The 21,659-nt window shown below is 40.5% G+C and overlaps 4 protein-coding genes across 6 annotated transcripts; 3 read left to right on the forward strand and 1 right to left on the reverse strand.

Annotated features, from left to right (window-relative positions):
- Positions 1-909: 909 nt before the first annotated feature.
- On the forward strand, positions 910-6,452 carry LOC112565942. Its single transcript, XM_025241884.1, has 5 exons — positions 910-1,838; positions 2,764-3,044; positions 3,466-3,691; positions 5,366-5,649; positions 6,168-6,452. The coding sequence occupies exons 1-4, from the start codon at positions 1,468-1,470 to the stop codon at positions 5,415-5,417; spliced, it is 930 nt and encodes a 309-aa protein (XP_025097669.1). The 5' UTR covers positions 910-1,467; the 3' UTR covers positions 5,418-5,649; positions 6,168-6,452.
- On the forward strand, positions 6,304-9,823 carry LOC112560438 (WD repeat-containing protein 49-like). The gene is made up of 4 exons (XM_025232307.1): positions 6,304-6,495; positions 6,907-7,197; positions 7,604-7,801; positions 9,563-9,823. The coding sequence occupies exons 1-4, from the start codon at positions 6,304-6,306 to the stop codon at positions 9,821-9,823; spliced, it is 942 nt and encodes a 313-aa protein (XP_025088092.1).
- LOC112566113 (WD repeat-containing protein on Y chromosome-like) lies at positions 8,279-16,695 on the forward strand. Its single transcript, XM_025242118.1, has 8 exons — positions 8,279-8,465; positions 9,563-9,805; positions 10,235-10,413; positions 10,611-10,832; positions 12,990-13,034; positions 13,236-13,364; positions 14,024-14,125; positions 14,706-16,695. Exons 3-8 carry the CDS (start codon positions 10,279-10,281, stop codon positions 14,745-14,747), a joined length of 675 nt encoding a protein of 224 aa, XP_025097903.1. The 5' UTR covers positions 8,279-8,465; positions 9,563-9,805; positions 10,235-10,278; the 3' UTR covers positions 14,748-16,695.
- LOC112566194 (ras-related C3 botulinum toxin substrate 1-like) lies at positions 16,353-21,659 on the reverse strand. 3 transcript variants are annotated; one of them, XM_025242328.1, is made up of 7 exons: positions 21,560-21,659; positions 20,764-20,908; positions 20,061-20,132; positions 19,703-19,820; positions 18,997-19,059; positions 18,725-18,859; positions 16,353-16,975 (listed from the first exon to the last, which is right to left on the reverse strand). In XM_025242328.1, the coding sequence occupies exons 2-7, from the start codon at positions 20,799-20,801 to the stop codon at positions 16,820-16,822; spliced, it is 582 nt and encodes a 193-aa protein (XP_025098113.1). In that variant the 5' UTR covers positions 20,802-20,908; positions 21,560-21,659; the 3' UTR covers positions 16,353-16,819. The 3 variants fall into 3 exon arrangements, with proteins under 3 accessions (XP_025098113.1, XP_025098031.1, XP_025098195.1); XM_025242246.1 differs by lacking the exons at positions 20,764-20,908; positions 21,560-21,659 and adding an exon at positions 20,409-20,640 and having other exon boundaries at positions 16,360-16,975; XM_025242410.1 differs by lacking the exons at positions 20,764-20,908; positions 21,560-21,659 and adding an exon at positions 20,243-20,302 and having other exon boundaries at positions 16,360-16,975.

The following is a 21,659-nucleotide window of genomic DNA, read 5'->3' on the forward strand; positions in this document are numbered from 1 at the left end:
ACCGTGTGATCAATGTGTATGTATTGAGCATTATAGCTTAGATAAAGGATATTGTAGAATCGCCCGCAGCTACATTTTTTATAACTTTTCTTTCTTCTTTTTTTATAAATACATAATAATGATGGGACGTGTGCATTTACTTTAGCACGCCACACATTTATGTTGACAGTCGGTAGCTGCATGGGTGGCTCTCTAGATAATGCAAATCTGGCTTTTTGTTTGCTCCCTACTCTATTTCCATTGACGTCCCAGGGTCACGTGACGCAGAATGCGACTTCGTCGAAAAGTTTCCAAAAAAAAAGTGTACAATTTCGCAGCATAAAAACAATATCATCATTGAGCGTTAAGATTTTATACTATTAATTACAATGAACACTTGTAAACTCTGAAATGATATCACTGTTTGCGAAATCCTAAACAGTTTGAGTCCGAATTTACAGCCTTAAATTTTTAACAAGAGGCGTAACTCTGTATCGGGCCTTTAACGTCATAGGAGAAGAGTTACGTTTCTTGTTCCAGTGCCTGGTATGCCGATTTAAGAACTACATACTACAGATTTTTAACCTCTAACATGGATACTCCTGCAAAAAGACAACGTTGTTATTGTAGCAACAATATTATATTGAGAGATATATTGGTTCAGATGGGTTGTATGTAGAAGGTTGTATTTATTCACCGCGATGGATTTTATTGTTTAACCCTGCGCGTAGAGATAGGCCGGCTGCCTCTCAATACTGATTCACTTCCGCTCAATGTACTGCTGGCTAATGGGATGAGAGAAATCTTGAGCATCATGCAGGACGTTCCTAAATGTCGTACTCACAATTTGTCGTCATTCTTGCAATAGGTATGACGCTCCGATTGTTTTGACGTTCTTCCGGCTTCTTTGATCAGTTAGTCGTCTAGTCGTCTGCAACACAGAAGTAGAAAAGCTAGGGGCAGTAGTCAGTGCTTATCCTTCGTCGTTAGTATTGACTATCAAAATCTTGCTCTCCTGTAGACAAACAAAGAAGAATAGGATGAATAAGATTCTCTTATTATCGTCGCAACCAGCAAGTGTGCAAGCAAATAGATCATAGCCTGGACGTAAGAAACTAGAAGAATACTTGCGAGCTTATTGCCAGTTTCTCCCTCAAAAAAAGCCATTCGTGTCAACAGAAAACCCTCTTTCCATTCAGAAGCAATGTGCCAGCTGTGTTTTTCTCTGCTCGTCGCCTCGTGATAGAAGTTGTTCTCCAGTGTTTGGATAGATCGTCTCGTAAACAAGACTGACTTTATCTCGGATGCTCACAGTCACTGAAGCCGAGAATACATCTCTGGATACTTTCTGCTTTTTAAGAAGGTTCAGGTTCAGGCTCAGCCACGCTCAGCATCTGAATACCCCACCCCTCCGTCTCACTGAGCCACTGGAGCTGACATTGGAAAATTGTGCCAAGTACTACTAACTGTATCTCTGAACCGTCCACCATGCATCCAGAAGACCCTAAACCACCCACTAGTCCTTCGTTTCCCCTGACCAAGCTTAAAAGTTTCATTGACCTCGACTTCGACACTCTGAAGGAGACCCACGAGTTTTTCATGGAGCCTTGGGGAGGAAAGGACAAAGGTCTGACCAAGAGCCAGTTCTGCGAAGTGATAAAGAAGACCATTGGTAGACAGTTTACGAACAATGAAATAGAGTCCTTGTTTGAGAAGACAAATGCCAACTGCACACAAAGGATCTGCTGGAAAGACTTTATTGGCTGCATAACTATGGTGCTGCAGTACCACAACTACTTGGAAGAAACTGCCCTCAAGATGCCGATCTTTCGGCCTGAAGTAAAGTTTATTTCTGACATGTAAGTACTTAGGTCTATGACAAAATTTCATTCCGTCAGTATATATTTAGGTCAGAGAAGAAGTTGATGTGCATTTGTGCAGGAGACAAAGTTTATTTATACACTGTGTATAAATAGGCATGAGATGAAATTCCTTTCTGGTCAGCACCTAGTCCGAAATAAAGTTTGTTTAAAGTCAGTAGGTATTGAACGCGCTAAAATGTTATGCGACACTTCGTGCGCAATGACCGACGACGATATGACGATGACCGAGAGTGTCCTCCGTCCAGTGGTAATACTTACTAGATCTGCTACCATTTGTGCAGGCCTTTGCCTTGGAAAAATATGTTCTGTGATATCAGGTCCTTCACCACATTGGCCTCATGGGTTTTACTGCCAAAGAGTTCAGTTTTCTTGGATAAATGAAAGATACTGGAGCAGATAACCTGTTTGTCCTTTCCACACCATGGTAGCACTTCGTTTCCTCTGAAGAGCTGTTCAGTCGGCTGCTGAAAGGTTGAGATGAACATGTTGCCTTTTTTGTCTGATTGCTATCACTACTTATAAAAAAAGTAAAGGTAACATGTCTTACACCTTTGGCCGTACCACGTCATTACCACTTCTAAAGAACGGTATTTAAAGGGAGGATCTCCCTCCAAATTTTATCTTCTTTGATTAATCGGGAAGACTCTTCTGAAAAAGTTCTAGGTGGGCAAAGAGAGTTTTCCAGTCAAAAATCCAAGAGTGTCTTGAAACGATTTCAAAGGCGATCTTCTGCTCTACAGCCGAAAGTACAAACCTCTGTGCTACGGATTTTCTTTCCGTTGAACGTACACGTACATTCTTAAAAATTATTATTTTTTGCATGTAAAATGAACCTGTCTTCTGAAAGCAGCTCCCGTTGACAAGAGTTTATCTGAGCAATGCTCCTTCTGCACGTCTACAGACACAGGAAATCCCATAGTAGCCATCTGCTTCGTTCCTACCTTGCGGTTACAGTCCTTGGCAATCGACTACAGCAGGGGCGGTACTACATGCTGGGAAGGGAAGGTCTTATTTCGATGTGGACATTAAACATGAAACTGTCAGGCTATCGCTGGATCGGATCGGATGGTCGAAGCAGCTTACCCAAATACTACATCGACATGACAGTCTTGTATCCTTCGACTCTGATTGCTGTGATCTCTACAGAGCGCTGCATAGCTATCTGGGAAATGCACTCTGACGGTAGGCGCACTGAACATTTCAAGATGCTGCAGCTGTCATCATTGCATACAAATCATACATGGCTAAATTGTGCTTGTGTTGAGTTTGGGTTTTTTTTTTTTTTTCAAAACAGTTTGTTCTAGTCTGCCTCTTCACCCTCTCCCGCCCATTTTGAAACATTAATAGTCACCGCATGATAAAAGAAGAAAGAAGAAATGCAGTAACTATCCGCTTTCTGCGGACACAAATGATATATAATGATAATAAGGGTAGGAATACGGTAAAGCTGTAGTTCTTGACCAACTGTCTTAGCAGTTATGCAAAATCTGAGTTATGTCTACACACCGTGTCCTGGTAAACACAAACAGATGGACAACAGACAGAGATACCTTATTTGTTTATTGTAATGAGGTTGAGGAATTCATGCTTTTTTTTTCTCGAGGCATATCACTTAAATACACCATTACCGCGTTGTCTAACTGTCCAACATGCCTGGACTACTGGGGTGACCTAACTTCACGCACACGCAACCTGCTGTTCTGGGGCGACACTGCTGGGGACGTGCACTGCCTGGAGTTCAACGTCAACCACAAGGAGGGACTGTTTATTAGGAGTGAGACGAAAGAAAACATGGTCAGAGTTCACTACACCGACCTCCTCCGTGGCAAGTTAGTGATGCGTCAAGTGAAAATTTACTCGTTGTTTGGTCGTTGTGCGTGAGAATGGGACTTAAGGGCTAACCCCACAGAAAATGGCGTCAAATTATCTTCCAAGCTAACAGAACGTAACGCTTTCCTTTTGTTACAAAAAAATGTGCGTGTCGCGAGATTCTTGTTGTTTGTTTGTCTGTTTGATGTGGTTTGATTTGCTTTCACATATTTGTTGGGGCGTAGAGTTTAAATGGATTGCCTTACCTTCTCTCCATTTAATGCTGCAGCTTCGAGCAAACGTTTTTTGCGACTTACTAACACATAACTTTTTGACCTCTTTCCAGATTGGAAATAGGACATTAAAAATATTGTATCTCGCCACTCGAAAATTGTTTCGTCATATTTCCGATAACTAGTATTTTCGAATGAACTAAATAAACCTTCTAAGATTATTTTTCGAATAGCGCTAACCCAGTCCATAGAGATGTTTGAACACTTAGACAACGACATCAAAGGACGATTAATATCTCTGATCGCAGCGTCTTTTGTAAGATCCAAGTTGACCTATTACCCCACTTCGCCGTGAGCCGCACTCACCATCAGTTCAGGCTCACCTCAATTATAAAATGGTCAAGCTATAGTTGCCTTCCTGATACCTGTCGGAGATGCGGACCCAAAAACCTTCTGTCCATTCGACCCTCGTGTATGAGTTCTGCATTAAAAGAGAGAAAAATGTGGGTGTGGTTCTATTTCTTTCTCTGGTCTCAGTGTCTCTCGCTCTTTGCATTGACTATTTTGAAGATCTTACCTTCAATGCCTGGCGATTTCTTTTCTATCACAGTATTGACCCTTGGACAGTTTCTTCCAGTTTGCACGCAAACCCTTTCAAATATCCCTATAACGAGTCCATTTTACAAGAAGCAGTACGAATTAGTTTTCAGTCTAGTATTGAACTATCATAACACATGAGTGAGAAAAAGTAAAAAGGGTCAGTTTTAAAACGGTCCATGACTCGAATTTCTACAACTAGCACTTTCAGATAAATAACTTGTATTATTTAAAATATCCTTTGATCATGAGTATCAGAAGACAAGTGCCCTAGCACTGCTATTGACAAGAAAGTTTAATTACTGATGCTAACATTAAATATGTACAACATCCTTTCCTGTCCGAGAGGTTAGAACAGTGCATTCTGAGCCGAAGTCATGCACACTGACTGATTCAATACCCATTTGACGTAACGTACTTCGCACAGTTGGTCCACCTGTAGAATGGGTACCTGACTCCATATAGGGTAGCAGTTGGTAAGACAACTAGGGAGACGAGACAGGCACCGCTCTCACTAAAGGTCAAGTCCTTAGAAAAATTAGTGTCTAACATCTCCTTTACCATCTACTGAGGGCACGGCACTTTTACCTTTACTCGATGGAAAATGCTTTACTTTTACCCGATAATCCGGTCTGACGGGCTTCAAAGACCGTTTCAAAAATCTCGAACAATGATCTTTGTTATTCTTTCCTTTTAATTTGAATGAAAGTATCTTTAAGCACATTAAGACCTTCCCCACATCAAAAACAACCTTAACCCTTGTGACAGTGCATAGTGGTGCTTAAAAAAAGCAATAAACAAACAAGACAAAAAACAAACAAACACGCAACAACTTTTCGTGACGACTGTTTCACACGGTCACAGGATTTCTGGCGTCAGACTGATCAAGATGGCTGCTATTCACAAAGGTGGGTGATAAAAATAAGATACCTGCCGAAGTGGGATGCCTTTATCTCGTGTAGCCAGACCAACATCAATTCCCTCTTCTACGGCGACTTTCACGGCAAGCGTGAGTACTACTCATGCCGCACTAGCGTGCTGTGCTTCGAGTACAGCGTTCAGCTCAACATCGTCGTCACAGGATGTTTGAACGCTACGGTGTTTGTGTGGAACTTCTTCGTGAAGCAGACCCCCATTTTTAGATTAAGGTATGAGCTTAATTAACCCAAACCTCTCTCCTCGATATTTCTTAAAAACAATTTTCCTGTGACTCATTCTTTACAATTATTCTTGACATATTCTATTGACATATATAATCCCATGTTCTATTTGCCTGACTTGTCTGATTCTGGATGATTTTTTGACTGATTTTTTTTATATTATTATTTCGTTGTTGTTTAACATCGATCTTTTCACATAATTTTATATTTTTACTTTATTTTACATATTAATGTAAGAACACTAAGTGTGACACTGGGCTATACAAGCTCTTGAATTACTATGAAGCAGAGGGTGTTCGCTCACACGTTTACAGTTTAATAATATCCCTTTGGAGGCACATCTATCCAGATGAAAAACGAGTCTTTGTATTTCAGAACACTGCAGGGAAGACTGGAAAAAAAAAACAGTAGAAATTTGTGCAATGTAAGACTTTTCATCAAATATGCGATTAATATAATAATTTATTAAAATCTACCCTTATTAAATTTTTCTCTCATGTGATTAGGGGTCACCATAGCCCTGTCATTGCCGTGGCGATCCGAGAGGCTACTCGGCATGTCATCAGCGTGGACACAGGACACGCCGTGAACGTCTACAATCTGTTAAACCAGCAGTGCATCCAACGGTTTGGCAGGTTGTCGATGACCGCGCTGGGCGGTCTGCCCACAACCAGCCACTACTACAACCCAGCACGTAACGAGCTGACAATGGCCAGCACCACTATTGCCTGGGCTCTCCCTGTTCCTGTCTTTGACGTGCGCTCTGACTATTCCGAGATATGCTCGCATGATTATCCTCTCGTTGGCGTTATCTACAGCTCCGAGTTTTGCAAGGTGATGCACCAGGCTTTAGCTAGTCAGCATCGGATCTGGCTGTCCCAAACTAAGTATGGACAGGGGACATATCTTTCTTATTCACAAAAAACAGATACTTCATTTTTAGCTACAAAGTCTTTATAGAATTTTATCAATTTGCAGATTTCTGTTCATAAGATTGTCAACTCCCTCAAATGTTCTTTATGCTTTGCAGATGAAAAGACAAATTGTTGTTAAGGCCGTGTCAGCTAGTGTATTCTGGAAAGATCTACACAAACACTTTCCCATTATATGCACATCCTTGAAAAGTTGTAATTTCGCTGAATTTAGTTGAACTTCCTAACCTGTTTTTAATTCCTTTTGGGGGTAGGGAAAGAAAGACTGGTTGAGAAAGGGATCTAAAAAATAAAAATATTTTCTTGACAACAGGTCATCAGCGCTTGCCGAGGTGGCTTTATCACCGTGTGGGACGTCTACACGGGGACTTCGATTTTGCAGTTTCGTCACTACAGCCGCCGCACTCCGCTAAAGGAGGTAGAGTACGAATCGGACTGTAACAAGTTAGAACTCACTGCCATAGTCATGGATCAGACAGGGAGACGTATAGTGACGGGGGCTACCGACGGAACGATTAACTTGTGGAACTTCTCCGGCGGCATCCTCATCAAGAACTACTCCCTGCCCGAAGCGGTCGTCGTCTCCGCCATTGTCAACATCAAGGTAAAACGTCCACAGGCGCAAAAGTAATGCGAAAGGAGATAGGTAGTAACATCACCTACTTCAGAAGTACGTGTCTCGTCAGGGGCATCAAGACGAGGTCACTTGGAGACAAGGCCTTAGTGTTAATTGTATCAAAATTTTGGAAATTCTAGAAAAAATGGAAATATAGTGCATAAGGAGACTAATTATTGCTGGGATGGTTACTGTCTTTTTCTCTTCTTTTCTCTTCACCTCACTCTCTCCCCACCCTATTTTTCTCTTTCACTCTCTTTTGAAGTGTATGTATATGATGTTCACAATGATGGTGAGATTATGACGACAATAACGTTACCTATACTAACATTCTGCGCAAAAAAAATATATATATCTAAAGCAGTCCTCTATCAGATCTTGATTTCTTTTCTAGGAATTACTTTTTATAACTGGCTGGGATAAGAGAATTTACATCATCAATCTGGAATCTAAAAGAGTCGAAGACTCTATTGAGTTTTTACGGCCCATGCATACGGAGGACATTTTGTGCATGACCCTTGTGGAGCCAGGCCTACTGGCCACCGCCTCCTACGACGGTGACGTCATTGTCATCAAGCGCGACACGGGGAATGTGATCTTCAAGCTCAACGCCTGCCTCAGTCGATACCCAATAAATAGCCACGATCTAGGTGAAGACGCTACTCAATATCCACCAGAGATAAGCTATTTTTAAAAAAATAAAACCCGAAAAAATAGTGTTAAAGCGAGGTAGCTAGCAAAGTGTTTGAAGCTGATGATGCCAATAAACTTTTGCTGAGCTGCATACCCTTGATATAGAAATTTTATTGTGTAAATTCTTTTCTTTTATCGGCTCGTTTCTCTTTATCTCACTCCATTTACGCCAGTTTTTTTTTAAATCGAGATTACCAGATGCTTATGTCAAACACACATACACTCCTTACCGCTCACACTCACATGCGCATACACATTGTGTGTGTGTGTGTGTGCGTATACTTCTTGACAAAAGATGTATGTCAGCAGCTAAGAAAAAAGGACTAAAGAAAAGAAAAGAGGAGGACGACGACGACGAGGGACGAGTCATGTGCTGACGTCTTCGACGTGCTGACAGGCCGCTACGTCACACGGGAGGAGAGCGACGCCCAGACTGAGACTTTCGAGAACTCTGTGGACGCCATGCTGTTCCTCCCACACGCGGCAGCCCAACGATGAGAGGACTGCCACCCTCATCACTGCGGGCAATGAAGGGTGGATTCGGCTGGTCACTCCACAACAAGGTAAACTAATAAATAAATAAATTTGTACCGCTGAGTTTGTCGTATGGATGCAAGCCAAGCTAAACCAACTTTTAACAATGCAAGAAACGTAAACGTGCGCAAACAGATGACTCCATGACAAACCCTGTAAACAGATGCCACATTGAGAGAAAGAACAGCGTGCCCGAGACGAGAACTGAACCCAGGACAGCCAACCATCACTGTATCAGTGACAGACGTTAACTGTTACGCCACCCTACCGCCCAAACATTAAAGAAATTCATAGATGAAGAAATTAAAGGGCTACACAAGAACGTTTTTCTTTATAATCGGGTTAAATTTATTTTTAAATAATAATCCCCCAAATAGGAGTACATAATTATGCTTAATTTTCAAGATATTAACTTTCAAACATCGGACATTCTCACCTACCACTAGGAAAGCAGAGGAAAATTACTTTCCGACGCTGAGAGCTCAGGTGCGCACAAGTAGTATTTGTAAGAGTGAGTGTGGCTCAGTTCAGCAAATCTGTCTTCAAGTCAAGAAAAAACATCGCTCAGGTTGTCGTGTTCAAAAAGCGATTTTTGCCTAGAAAATGAAACGGCTGATTTTGGTATACAGCCCTACAGATTTGAACTTTATGTAGAAACTTTGACTGAAGATTTAAAAAAAAAAACAACCTAATAGGTACAAACCAAATTCACTCTAAGAACTTGTAAGTAAAATCTTTTCCGGAACAAAACTGAATGGGTGACAATCAGGGTCATTGTTGTATTCTTGTTGATTCTCTGTTACTAAAGGGGCGCATTTGAACTAAGTTTTCCCATGTATGTTATTATGAATAAAATATAAACACATTTCATGTATGCGTTTGTCTAATATAAGCTCCTGTACATTTTTTTATTCGATAGTTTATTTCCAGCACTGCATTTCTATTTTATTTATTTTTAGTAACAATTGACTGATTATAATGATTTTTATCATTAAAAATACGATCATGTAACGATACACAAATTTGATACATTTGTATCGATGTAAAAAAATAAATATATTTGTTCTTCATTTAGCTGCATGCAAAATTTACTGTATACTTTCTGTTGCTCGTTTTTGTGTCGCAGGGTGGTCTGCTAGGCCAGTTCGCCGCCACGGAGCAAGTAGGAGAAATGGTGTTGGCCATGACAACCGACCCACAAAACGAGTTGCTCATCACCGGCGACACACGAGGCTACGTTAGGGTGTGGGACCTGCTCCTCTACTGTAACAGAGAGGCCGAGTCTATTTCCGAGACGGAGCTCGAAGCAAGAGACGATGCCTTTCATAAGAAATTCCTCTTCCTTAGGTCTTCATTCTTGAAAGACAAGGTGTGCTACAGTTTTTGATCAGGTGTAGAAAGATAACACATCCTAGAGAGAGATGTCCTAGGTCCACCCCATAACCTACGGACGCTGGGAGAGGGAGGTGTTGAAGACGGGCCTTTTATCGGAGCAAGTTATTTTTGTTAGGACGCTGACGTCTTTTCCTCCTAGCTGCCTCATCCTCCCTAAACCTCTGTAGAATTAGGTACCCATTCCCTACGTACAATGTAATTTAAGCTATTTACTCCCATGAAAAAGTAGCTTCTTCTCATTCACGAATCAACACATACTGATTCAAGTAAGAAACATTTTCTAATGTCTTCTCCTTTGGATATATTTTGAAACACCTTATTTGTTCTTTGGATCTTCTCGTCAAGTCTTCACAGATTTAATGAAGGATAAGGACAAGCTCATTATGAATTTTTCTTTGGTTAGATAGCAGAAGGTAAGTATAATCGGCACATAAGCGGCCGCCTCCAATGGCGTCTAAGCCGGAGTTGACACTGAAGATTCCACGGCTGTTGAATGTGTTCAGAGCCCACGCCTTCCCCATCACCTGTATTACATACGTGGCCGACCGTGAGCTGATCATCACTGGAGACCAAGGAAAAGCGGTGGGTGAGGAATATCTGCCTGCTCAAGAACAGGTCTCTGTTGGTTTTACTTATTGTTTCGAGTAGACACTGGAAGTAGAAATTCACGGGACACTTTCTTGACCTTTAATTGACATACCTACTGAATTGCCCGAGCATTCAAAGCACACTCTGTAGCCTGGATTGGTGCGGTTGATGTTTTTTTGTACTCTTCCCAGGTACGAATATGGCTGCTGAGCGGCCGTTACATCGGCACCTGCGGCGAACCCTGGCAAAGCCTCATCAGTCCCCAGCAGAAGATGGTCCAACTGCGTCACCTTCCTAGCGAACTACGGCACTGTCTTTCAGCGCGAACTTTTAAAGTCATCCAAGTTGGGGCCAAACACCTGCTGTGGGACAAGGCTATTAGACTAGTCAAGCAGCATCTTCGAGGAAGACAGGTCTGAAGGCATTCTTAGCTTTCTAAAGGGAGAGTTATCAGCTACACAAAAAGAAGGTGTACTTATATGTATACCTAAAATGGATAAGCCCAGATATCAAATCAAGAACTGGAAGCCAATCACTCTCTTAAATGTGATATATAAGATTGATGCAGCATGCATTATGAATAGAATGAAAAAAGTTTTACCATCTCTTATCCATGAGGATCAGTCTGGCTTCATCCGTGGAAGATACCTTGGGGTGATATTAGACTGATATACGATCTGATCTGATATTTAAATGAAAATAACCTAGTTTACTACTATGCCTTAGTTGGAGTTTTATGCTTAATGTTCTATATTTCTTTGGATTTAGCCCCCTTTTCTGTTAATGGATCACCACCTTTTATACAAATATTAAATCAAGTGTGTCAGTGAATGGCACACTATCAGAATGGTTCCAAATTAGAAGAGGATGCAGGCAGGGGGACCCCATCTCGCCTTATTTATTCATTTTGGGAGTAGAAATTCTAGCTATTATGATCAGGAAAAACAAATATCTGAAAGGTATAAAAATTCATAACTCTGAAAGTAAAATAGTGCAATATGCAGATGATACAGAACTTACGTTGGAAGACGATAGACTCTCTTTGAAGAAACTATAAGCACTTTTGATATATTTGGAAAGATAGAACTAAACACCGAAAAATCAAGTGCAGTATGGCTGGGGAGTAAATCAAACTCACTGATTAAGTTTTTACCACATTTACAGATGCAGTGGTAATCCAGAAAAAAATTTAAATTCTTGGTCTTTGGTTTACAAATAACCTAAAAAACTATAAAATTAAACTACGATAGTAAACTTGCTGAAAATTAGAATTGTGTACAAAATATGGTTAAAGAGACATGTAACTCCATGAGGGAGAGTAGCAATACTTAAGTCCTTAATTTTGTCAAAATTAGTATACCTGTGGTTACTACTGCCTAACCCTCCAGACTTTATTATAAATGACATACTGAAATTTATCTTTAGGTTTGTTTGGAATGAAAAAATGATAAAATTAGTAGAAAAATATCCATTAAAGGGATTCTAAAGGCAAAATAAAACTGCTTAGAATCGCTTAAAGAGTATGATAAATTTGAATCTCGTCTATTTATATGTGTGTTCATGCGGAAAACGCTGAAGGATTTTAGTAGAATGTTGTGTTTAATAAAAGAAATTACACGGGACCCTTTTTTTGCTTCCACGAAGTCCCATTCTCCATCACGTGACCCTATGACGTGGGGTTTCCATAGTGAGAACCAAGCCTCGAGAATGTGCTGCACCCGATTGCCACGAAAAGATGGAAAAGATTCAAAATTTTCTTTTCATCAGTTTCCGAAAGACAGAGCATTACAAGCCTTACACACAGTGTGCGTCATACGAATAAACAGACGACGACAAATCTTCGCAATGACCTCAGACACTTCCTGTGCGAGTGACGTCACAAGGAGACTGATGTCACAAGGAGACTCGTCTGCTTGACCATCTCGTGAAGCTATCGTGGTTACTCGGCGGAAGGACACAAGGGTCGATTTCACTGGATTTTTTCAATTTTTATAAACATCGGCAACCGAAATAGTGCTAATAAGTGTAATTAAGGAGAAACGAATCCATTTATTTCTCCTGTATGCTGCTCTCGTGCTCTGTAATTGTAACTAAATATATTTTTGAAACTTTTGACCGTCGCCAGAGCCTTATCACAAGCCTTGAGTATCCCTTTAAAAATATCTATGCTGGAGGCATGGGCATACCCGATGTTAAATCTTATGTGAATGCTTTTAAAATTATCATGGCTGTGGAAAATAAAGAAAACCAGCCACAGCTGGAAAAAAATCTTTTGTCATCACAAAAATAAAAGGTTATTTGGACAAAGTGGATCATACAGTTTGCCACTTTATAAATGCAAATAGCTTCTGGGCGGATGTATTAAAAGCGTACATGATATTTGGAGAGAATATAGCGTGAAAAACATGAAGAAACTTTGTCAGAACCTATCTTTTAGGTAATGACAAAATAACAATTGGAAATAAGCCAATTCTCTGTCTAATCATCTTTGCTTTGTTTTGTGTGAAGAAGGTACCGTGAAAAATGCCCTGGAGCATTTTTTCGTAAAATGTTTTTCGTGTGTGTTACAGTATAAAGAAAAAGTCACCGGAAAAGAAAAAAAAGAAGAGAAAACGGTTAGTATTTTCAAAATATTGGTTACCTTATGTAAGACATTCCTTTTTAGTGGTATTCGAACGAATTTTTATTTTTGAAATGGTTGTTATTGTCTACTGTATTTAGTATTTACATCAGCACCTATTTAGTGAAATGTATTTTCAAAATATCGCTTTTTCCCCGATGTTCTACCATGAATATTACGGGGTTTTATTTTTCAGAAGTCATCAGAAAGTCTCGACCAGGAGTGGAGGAATCCTAGAAGAAGCAGTATATTGGGCTCAACATATAAACCTAACCTTCACTACAAACCCCGCCCAGCCATATTCACCCAGAATAACATCAAGAAGGTGAATATAGTAATTTATATCGGAGTTGCATATGCGACCAAAATATTTAAAACAATCAATAAAGATTCCAAAAGATTCAATCAGAAGCAAAATAACAAAATCATAAGAGGGTGAGCACTTAAACAAATTATGTGCCAGTAACAGTGGACTGGATATAAGGCTTCTCTGGCGCTCAGTATGGACCGCAAAAAGAGCCGGAACGTCCAGGTGGAATCGTCCATGGAGATCATTAGTCGCAAACAGTAATGAGCCATTAGTCGCGAACGGACGAACAGATCACTCGTGTCTTATAGTCTATTGTGTTTTCGGATTATTGGCTCTGAGCCGTGGTAAGTGGGAATCAATGACTTTTACAAATAAATAAATAAGTGACAAACATATTGCAAGTATACAGCTGACATTAAGAATCATTAGCGTGATTTTATTTACATTGGCAGTCGAAGAACCCGTTGAGACCTGACAGCCTACCACTTCTCGAAATGATAATCGTTGGACTCCAGCAGTACGGATATGTCAATGATATAAGTATTCTAACTGACTGCTTAGAGTACACCATGCAACTATTTCCCAGCGAGGTGCAGGGCAGCTGGTCCCTGGTCCCCTTCGCGGTCATTGGGTGTTAAGTGATCTGTAATTCTCAGCGACTGTTTTCTTTGCAGTTTCCAGCTTTCCACACGTTGCCCATCTACGACATTCAAGATATACAGAAAATCTCCAAGCCGCGCTTGACATACCGACAGGATGTTCATCAAACCATGATCGTGAGTGTTTTCCACCTTCTTGTGCTGTCATTATTGTTAGGGGCACCGGATATTGCCCGCTTGGAGAATGTCTGGACCAACTTACTACACTTGTGACTAACGACAGGGGAACCCAAATAGCGTCTGATTGTGTGTGTTTGGTGTGTGTGCTGTGTGTGTGTGTGTGTGACAGTGTGTGTGTGTGTGTGCACGGACTGATTCCTTCTCGGTATGTGGCCAAAACCATGGTAAGTGGGGTGTGAATGGAGGGGAGGTGGGTGGGTAGAGAACTATGACATTCAAGGACAAGCCTGCTTAAGCGAATTGCGATGTTTAAAAGCAAAAGAACTTGCTAAATTTAAAATGTCCACTTTATTTATTGCACGACATTACCGATAAGAACGTGCTGTGGCGCATGATAGAAAACATTTTGTATGAGCTGCGTGTCAGTAGTAGATTCAAAATAGTAAGTGATATCTGCTTTCCAGTTCCATATAGCGACTGACGAACGAACGAACTGCCAAAGTAGAGCTGAAGTTAAATTGTAGTAAACCTTCTGTTTGAAAAACTGCTTTTATCTTTTTTAAAAATATTTTAACAGCCATTACTGGACGAAAGCCAAAAGTTGTTTCAAGAAGTCTAGAACGGTGGCATTGAATAAAACGAACAACGCGAAGTTACCTCCCATTGGCCTGAAAAAGCACAGGATCTCTCCGTCGATCAGCGATCAGGTCTTTGAAGGTCTCAGCAGTCACAGTGGTACCAGCAGTCACCTGCCGTCAATTGACGACCGCAGCGACGATGGGAAAGCTGGTATCTAGGATTCCATATGAGAACTCCCCATGCAAAGCGTCCTGCTGCTTACCTCCCTTTGTGGTACAAGGGGTTCACTAAGCCACGACTAATGTGTGGTTGATGAACATCAAAGTACATGGCTTTTTTCTATAGATGTTGATGAAGAAAAGGAGAGGGGCTGATTTTGTAGACCGAAAGACTGAATATTAAGCACTTTTTTTTGACTTTAAAAGTGAAAATTAGTATCTTGACTGAACACTAAGATGTATCACTAAAAACTGCTTCGCTGACCACTAAACACTCGTTTGACATAACACTTAAACTTGTCGACTGGGCACTAAACATATGCTGACTGAACAAAAATCTGTTCAATTCAATACTTAAGCGCTGACCAATCACTAACCACTTGTAAACACTTGTTGGCCAAGCACTCAAAGCATGTTGAATGAACAGTGAACACTTGTTGACTAAGCAAAAATAGTTGTTCAGTGACTCTACTAAAAACTGAACAGCTGTTGACGAAACACTAAACAGTTGTCAACTGAACATTGAACATGTGCTGACTAAAACTAAGCATTTGTTTACTCAGCACTGAAGATGTGTTGACAAAAGTCCTTGTGATCAGATGAGCAAAATTTTAGGTTTCATGCAGTCAGGCTCTCTGCTTGCAAGCATGCTGTTGTGCGTGACTGGTAAATAATGATAAAAAGAGAAAATCACGTGACATCCTACGTTAGTTTGTATAGTAACTCTGTTGGGAAAATACTTCTGTGTAAATGCTAGCTCATTGATGCTGTTATGAAAAAAACATTTCATGACAATATTGAGGGTCTCTATACTGTTTATATTTTTTCAAGTCGATATTGTAAAGACTCTCATGTTCTGTAAAGGAAAATGTCAACTTGACAAACATATACAATGGTCATTTATGCGTAGTCGTTACCGACATATTGTTCGCTAGTTTAGAAAAATTTACTGAAGTATTTAAAGTGTATACATTTATATATTTTTTTAATTTATACATTTATTTTATATTTTGAAAGTTATATATTCATTACCAAGACATCAAAGGGTGTTTTGATAAAATTTTAAGAATATTTGACTAATTAAAACTTTTAGCCAGTGACTTTTTATCTTAATACAGAGAATACTAAATCGTGTCACAAAGGACGTTTGCGTGAGCGCACGCGTGTCTGTGTGTCAGAGAGCGATGATTTGAATGAAGGCAAGCACATTTGTAAAACTCATTCTACATCAATTGACAATGTGTGGATTATGCGAATATAATGTGTGTAAAACACCTTGAGTTCCCCTTCATTCACAAATAAACTTTAATAATAATCATCATAATCATAATAATATATTTATTTTAAATATCTCGCTTCCAAACCCTCCTTTTCAATGTTTTTCATTGTTCATGCCGAACCCGGAGCATGCAGACAGAAAGCCGTACTATCTTCTGAACTGTGACTGTTTATTTGGAACGAAAGACATTTGTATATTTACACAATGTATGCACAACCAAGTGAGTGCCTTGTTCTCTCAATACCACAATTCCTAATATCTTTTCCCTTCCTCTTAATCCCTCTTTATCCTTAGCCACCTATTTATTGCCAGGATTTGCGTACACCCATTGAACACTCGTAGAAAAACACACACACACACACAAATTCATGCTCATACGCACATAATCACATTCTCCGTACATTCATTTATAGTTGCTTCAGTCATCCGCTAAGACACATAGACATACTTATCATGTACATAAAACCTTTTTGTCAAAGGCACACAACCTCGGTAGTTCATCTTAAAATGACTAGTGCAGGTGGCAATATGTCCGTGAGATTTTTGTTTTCTCGGCAAACATTGCGATTGTCAAAAAATGCCTAAAACGCATGCCAACGTGGATCATCCTCGTTTTCACAGAACCTCGCAGGGTCTTGTTCGGGGCTTTTTTATTGGTTTGAAAACTCCAGCTTTGACCGCCTCGTCGAACACAGCCTTTACTCCTCTCATTGTAAGAGCGGAGCACTCGAGGTACCTGACAGCCCCTATACGCTGCGCCAGCGTGGAACCCTGCAACATATATATAGTATAGTGTGAGAGGAAACATTAAGTACACGGTCACGTGGTCTAGGGGCCAGTTGCACAACATGTTCTAAAAAGCAAATTTAGAAAACTTTATTTCTCCTAAGCCAGTATAGATAGGCTTTGAAAGTAGTATTTTCCCCTCTAAACTTAATTCTTAAATCAGTTCGGTGCTGTTCTAAACTGACAAAAACGTATTAACATGATGACCACGATTATCACAATCAGCCTCGAGAAAGATCTCGAGGTGTTTATAAACAAACAAAAGACTCGGTGATGAGATTACGATCTCGACAGAATTGTTGAAGAAATTGCGGTGACTACTGACAAAAGCACAGTGCGAAAGTCCTAGAAAAATAAATATAGTTAGATAGGATGCGAATAGTCAAAATTTAAATACGTTAAATCTTTCAAAATATATTTTTAATTTTTCGTTTTGTTTATTTGTGCAGGCTGACTGAATGTTTATCTATGTTGTATTAATGCTATTCGCGATTTTATTTAAATAATAACCATAGTAATATTTTCAGTTAGATAATTTGCGATAGTCTATGGCTATTTTTATTTCTTAGTCAATGACAAGCTCCTCGGTTTACCATTACCACGACGATATTGTTGACCTGTGCTTAGGCTACTAAAAAAAAAACAACAACAACAACAACAAAAAACAAAAACAAAAACAAAAATTAAACAGATAACATTTTATCTGTTTGTTGCACATAAAATTTACTGACGCTGACCGAGAGAAGTAGCAGTTAGAGAAGTGGTGAACTGTATGCCAAGTTGTTGAAAGGGTTAGGACTTACTGATTCCCATACAACACGTAGCTAGATAATTAAAAGGAAATGCAGGTCGGTAGACTGCACATAAATTGGTGATCCTACGATATATGTCTTGAGAGTGCAGAAGACAAAAAAGCTCGTTTGCCAAAAATAAACACTTGACCTACATCGCGTGGCGACTAATCACGGGAAGCCTGCACCGCGCACTCTTCAACTTCCCGGTGCGAGGCCCAGACTTGCACCACCTGTGCGGTCTGCTAATGTGATCGTATCTCAAGGGTTCGCCGAGTGCTGACGGGCGGGGATGGAGGATGGGAGGGTGAGAGGGCGCGATGGGAAGTCTGGCCAAAGATCGCGGGCCGTTGAGCAGCTCCACAAAAGAGGGGAAAGTGGGACACGATGTCTTTGTTATGCTTGCTAGAGTCTGAAGTATTAGTGGCTGAACAGTGTCGAAAATTACTAGGAGAAACTCAAACTTCGAGACATAAGGGGTGGAGATGGCGAGTAGGGGTAGGGTGGGGCGAGAAAGTCGACTCATCATTACAACCCGCTTACCGTATACAGGAAGTCAGATCCTGGAAATTTTCCCTGCTGAGTATATAAATTCCCGATGACGCTCTATCTTTTAAGTTCTAAGCAAATAAGTTTACAACACACGTCAGTAATGGGGTGTGAAGGGGCTACCCCATACAAAGTACATAATATGTGAACCAGGGCAGCATAAAAGCGCCATGTCACCGACAACAAGCCGTGCTTTATAAAACCTGCGTCATCGCGTTTTTATCTACTTTTAGCCCTCAGCAGCAGAGAAAGCAAGTCTCCGCCCACTTTTTTATATTTTCTTCAATGACTTGGCATTCTATAGAATTATAAATCTAGTCCCGGGCTTCGCCTAAAGTCCCGCTTTATACATTACATTCATGGAAAATTGATCAAAGCAAGCACGCCCTCTGACCTCGGAGTGTGAAATGGGTGCCAGGTTCTTGGCTCGCAGCTGTTGCACAGTCTCCTTGTCATCCCGCAGATCCAGCTTGGTGCCGACCAGCAACATGGGCACATCCGGGCAGTGGTGACGCACTTCCGGGTGCCACTGCACAGCACAGACACACGACTGTTACAATACTCTCCATGGACTGTGTATCGATGGAAGGATTATATAGTTTTATTGGTGCGACCCATAAAATTTGCATGCATGGTGTAAGCTTGTTGAACCTGTTTGTGCCTTACCTTGTGCTTGATATTTTCGTAGCTGGAAGGACTTATGAGCGAATAGCACAAAAGGAACACGTCCTGAAAATAACAAATAAGGACTTGAGAAATATTTACAATTAAAAATATTAATTAAATTAAATTTTCAGATTTTTTAAATGAAAACAGCCACAGAGGGATGATGACGATGAACAGCTACTGCTATGTCAGTCCTCACTAAGATAGAGGGTAACGAACTGCTCCAACTAAGCCCAATAGCTCTCCTACAGATAACTGCACAGATTATGTATTCAATTCAATTCAATTCAATTTAACTTTATTATCTCACTAGGAGAAATTAAAAGACGTGGTAAAACAACTGGCTGATAATAAAACTTATAATAAAAACTTAATAACAACTTAATTCCACTCAAACTATCATCTCACACAAACACCTGCAGTCCATGTAAATACCCGACTAAATAAGAAACAACACTAAAACTATATTCACAAAACCACACACCCACACCCTCACACTCACAAATCCTTCCAATACTTATTCAGTAAGACAACAGACTGGTGTAGAAAACTATAACTGTATAACTGGCAATGACTGATAGGAAATTTCTCTCAGAGTAAATTATTTTATCTTATTGACACCGATCACATCAACAGGAAGGGGAAAGTGGAAAGGGAATGAAAGTGGTCTCCTAGCATCTTTGTCTTCACGAGAACTGAGACCTACCGTGCCTGGATATGACAGCGGCCGGATGCGGTCGTAATCTTCTTGGCCGGCTGTATCCCACAGCCCCAGCTCGTACAGCTCTCCGTTGACATGCACGTGGGCTATGTCGTTATCAAACCTGTCAACCCAGGTCAGAGGCGTTACATAAGCGTTCACACTTTTTTTGTCAGCCAAAACACCAAGTCTCTGAACAAATTTATTTTTCTTAGTTCTAAATCTCTCTCTCTCTCTCTCTCTCTCTCTCTCTCTCTCTGTGTGATTAAAATTGTAATATTTATCGAACTTTGCACGATAACTTTCAATAAATATTTTGGAATTATTCTGAGAGCTGTGTAACAGGGTCCTGCCTTATACTTACACTGTGGGTATGTATTCGCCAGGAAACATTTTCCTTGTGTAACTCATAAAAAGACTTGTCTTTCCAACAGCCCTGAAACAAAATGGCAGTAAGAAGTGACACCAGAATAACAGCCTTGAAAATAACAGCATTAGAAGTAGCTCAATAGTTATTGTTAAGTACGGCCCTGTAGAAATAATTACATGTTTCGTGAAGAAAAAGCTTCACTCAGCACCTAAGTGCCCAGCCCATTCTTCACGGGATGCTTCTTGAACTACTTTAGCGCCAGACCGTACAAGGGAGGGATCAAAGCAATAGAGACTTGATGAAAGTAGCTTTCTTCTGTACACTTATGCAATATTGCAGAACCTAGTTGTGTCAGCCATGCAGGCACTTGTCTTTCTTCTAATGAACACTCGTGTACCACCCTTGCTTCTCATCAAAGTCATGGAGACCTGGTTGGTCCAGCTCGCCGTCAAGAAATGATATAGTCTGTGCAGATGTTTGGGAACAATGCATGGACTTGCATCCGAGCAGTGGCATAGAGAGATTCGCGCGAGTGGAGTTTGACCCTAAGCAGGAATCGGAAGGAAACACAAGTGACCTCTCAAGTTCCTAGCCTTTGACCCGATGAAACACAACGCACCTTCGCCAATGCCTTCGTGAGGAATACATCGCAAAAAAAAAAATAAAAATGTCATCCAACATAATTTTCTCCACTCACCCATCGCCAACAACCACGCATTTGATGTGTCGCTGCATCCCTGATACTGGGAGGCGTTGGGGGAGGGATGGAGGAAAAGACTGAACGTCGCTGCCTGCCTGTCACAGATGCGTTGACACTACGATGAAGGTCTGTGTGTTTCAGGCTGGGAGGAGATAAAAAAATGAGGGCAAATAAAATCATGTCAGTTAAACTACCTCAAGTGGTCACGTCAATGACTAGAATTTATTGATCCTTGAGGAAATCGTACCCCACCAGAGACCTCCAGTAATAAACGCCACATAAATCATCAGAATCTTAATAACAAACCAGTTACTCATAATCTCCCACGACACTACTGAACGATGGGTTTGATCCTAAAAAGTTAACATTTCAATCAGAAATCACGTGCACACGCACACTGTAGTACTTCTTAAATGTAGTCTAACAATAGCACAATGTTTAATCCATCTCCATCTTTCTCATTCTGCTTCTTGATTTTCTTTGGACGCGCACATGCAGACACACACGCAGGCGCTCTGGATATCTCAGGCATGTTATAAACGCAAGCAGAAGAAAAAAATCATCTTAACACTTCAATAAACTTAACGAACATAAACAATAAACAATGTTAAGCCTTTAGTATGATTCACAAGAACATGTGCTATGTTCTTCTGGCTTGGCAAGCCAAGTTAGCCTCATTCAAACCATGTTGATGTGCACGATATATATTAATAGCATAATTAATCGCTTTTAGGTTCATTTCGCCAGTGTATACATACTATGAGCAAGAACAAAGGAACTTCGCCGCCCTTACCGTAATTTGTGGCTGTATCTTGATGACAGCTGCTTACATGCACGCACAGGGTGAGAAGTAATGAGACAGCGTCTATATGAGCTTTATAATTGTGCGCGCG

This window comes from Pomacea canaliculata, linkage group LG1, assembly GCF_003073045.1.
Source record: "Pomacea canaliculata isolate SZHN2017 linkage group LG1, ASM307304v1, whole genome shotgun sequence".
NCBI lineage: Eukaryota > Metazoa > Mollusca > Gastropoda > Architaenioglossa > Ampullariidae > Pomacea > Pomacea canaliculata.

Excerpts from the sequence above, each read along its gene's own strand:
- LOC112565942 (XM_025241884.1), top strand. The coding sequence starts at position 1,468 with ATGCATCCAGAAGACCCTAAACCACCCACTAGTCCTTCGTTTCCCCTG. Across the intron at positions 1,839-2,763 it reads GTAAAGTTTATTTCTGACAT|ACACAGGAAATCCCATAGTA; the intron begins GTAAGTACTTAG and ends GCACGTCTACAG. Across the intron at positions 3,045-3,465 it reads CTGGGAAATGCACTCTGACG|GCATATCACTTAAATACACC; the intron begins GTAGGCGCACTG and ends TTTTTTCTCGAG.
- LOC112560438 (XM_025232307.1), top strand. The coding sequence starts at position 6,304 with ATGACCGCGCTGGGCGGTCTGCCCACAACCAGCCACTACTACAACCCA. Across the intron at positions 7,198-7,603 it reads CCGCCATTGTCAACATCAAG|GAATTACTTTTTATAACTGG; the intron begins GTAAAACGTCCA and ends TTTCTTTTCTAG. Across the intron at positions 7,802-9,562 it reads TCAAGCGCGACACGGGGAAT|GGTGGTCTGCTAGGCCAGTT; the intron begins GTGATCTTCAAG and ends TTTGTGTCGCAG.
- LOC112566113 (XM_025242118.1), top strand. The coding sequence starts at position 10,279 with ATGGCGTCTAAGCCGGAGTTGACACTGAAGATTCCACGGCTGTTGAAT. Across the intron at positions 10,414-10,610 it reads CTGGAGACCAAGGAAAAGCG|GTACGAATATGGCTGCTGAG; the intron begins GTGGGTGAGGAA and ends TACTCTTCCCAG. Across the intron at positions 13,365-14,023 it reads CCCAGAATAACATCAAGAAG|TTTCCAGCTTTCCACACGTT; the intron begins GTGAATATAGTA and ends TTTTCTTTGCAG.
- LOC112566194 (XM_025242246.1), bottom strand. The coding sequence starts at position 20,488 with ATGACTTTGATGAGAAGCAAGGGTGGTACACGAGTGTTCATTAGAAGA. Across the intron at positions 20,133-20,408 it reads TGCATGGCTGACACAACTAG|GGCTGTTGGAAAGACAAGTC; the intron begins GTTCTGCAATAT and ends ATTTTGTTTCAG. Across the intron at positions 18,860-18,996 it reads ACGAAAATATCAAGCACAAG|TGGCACCCGGAAGTGCGTCA; the intron begins GTAAGGCACAAA and ends TGTGCTGTGCAG.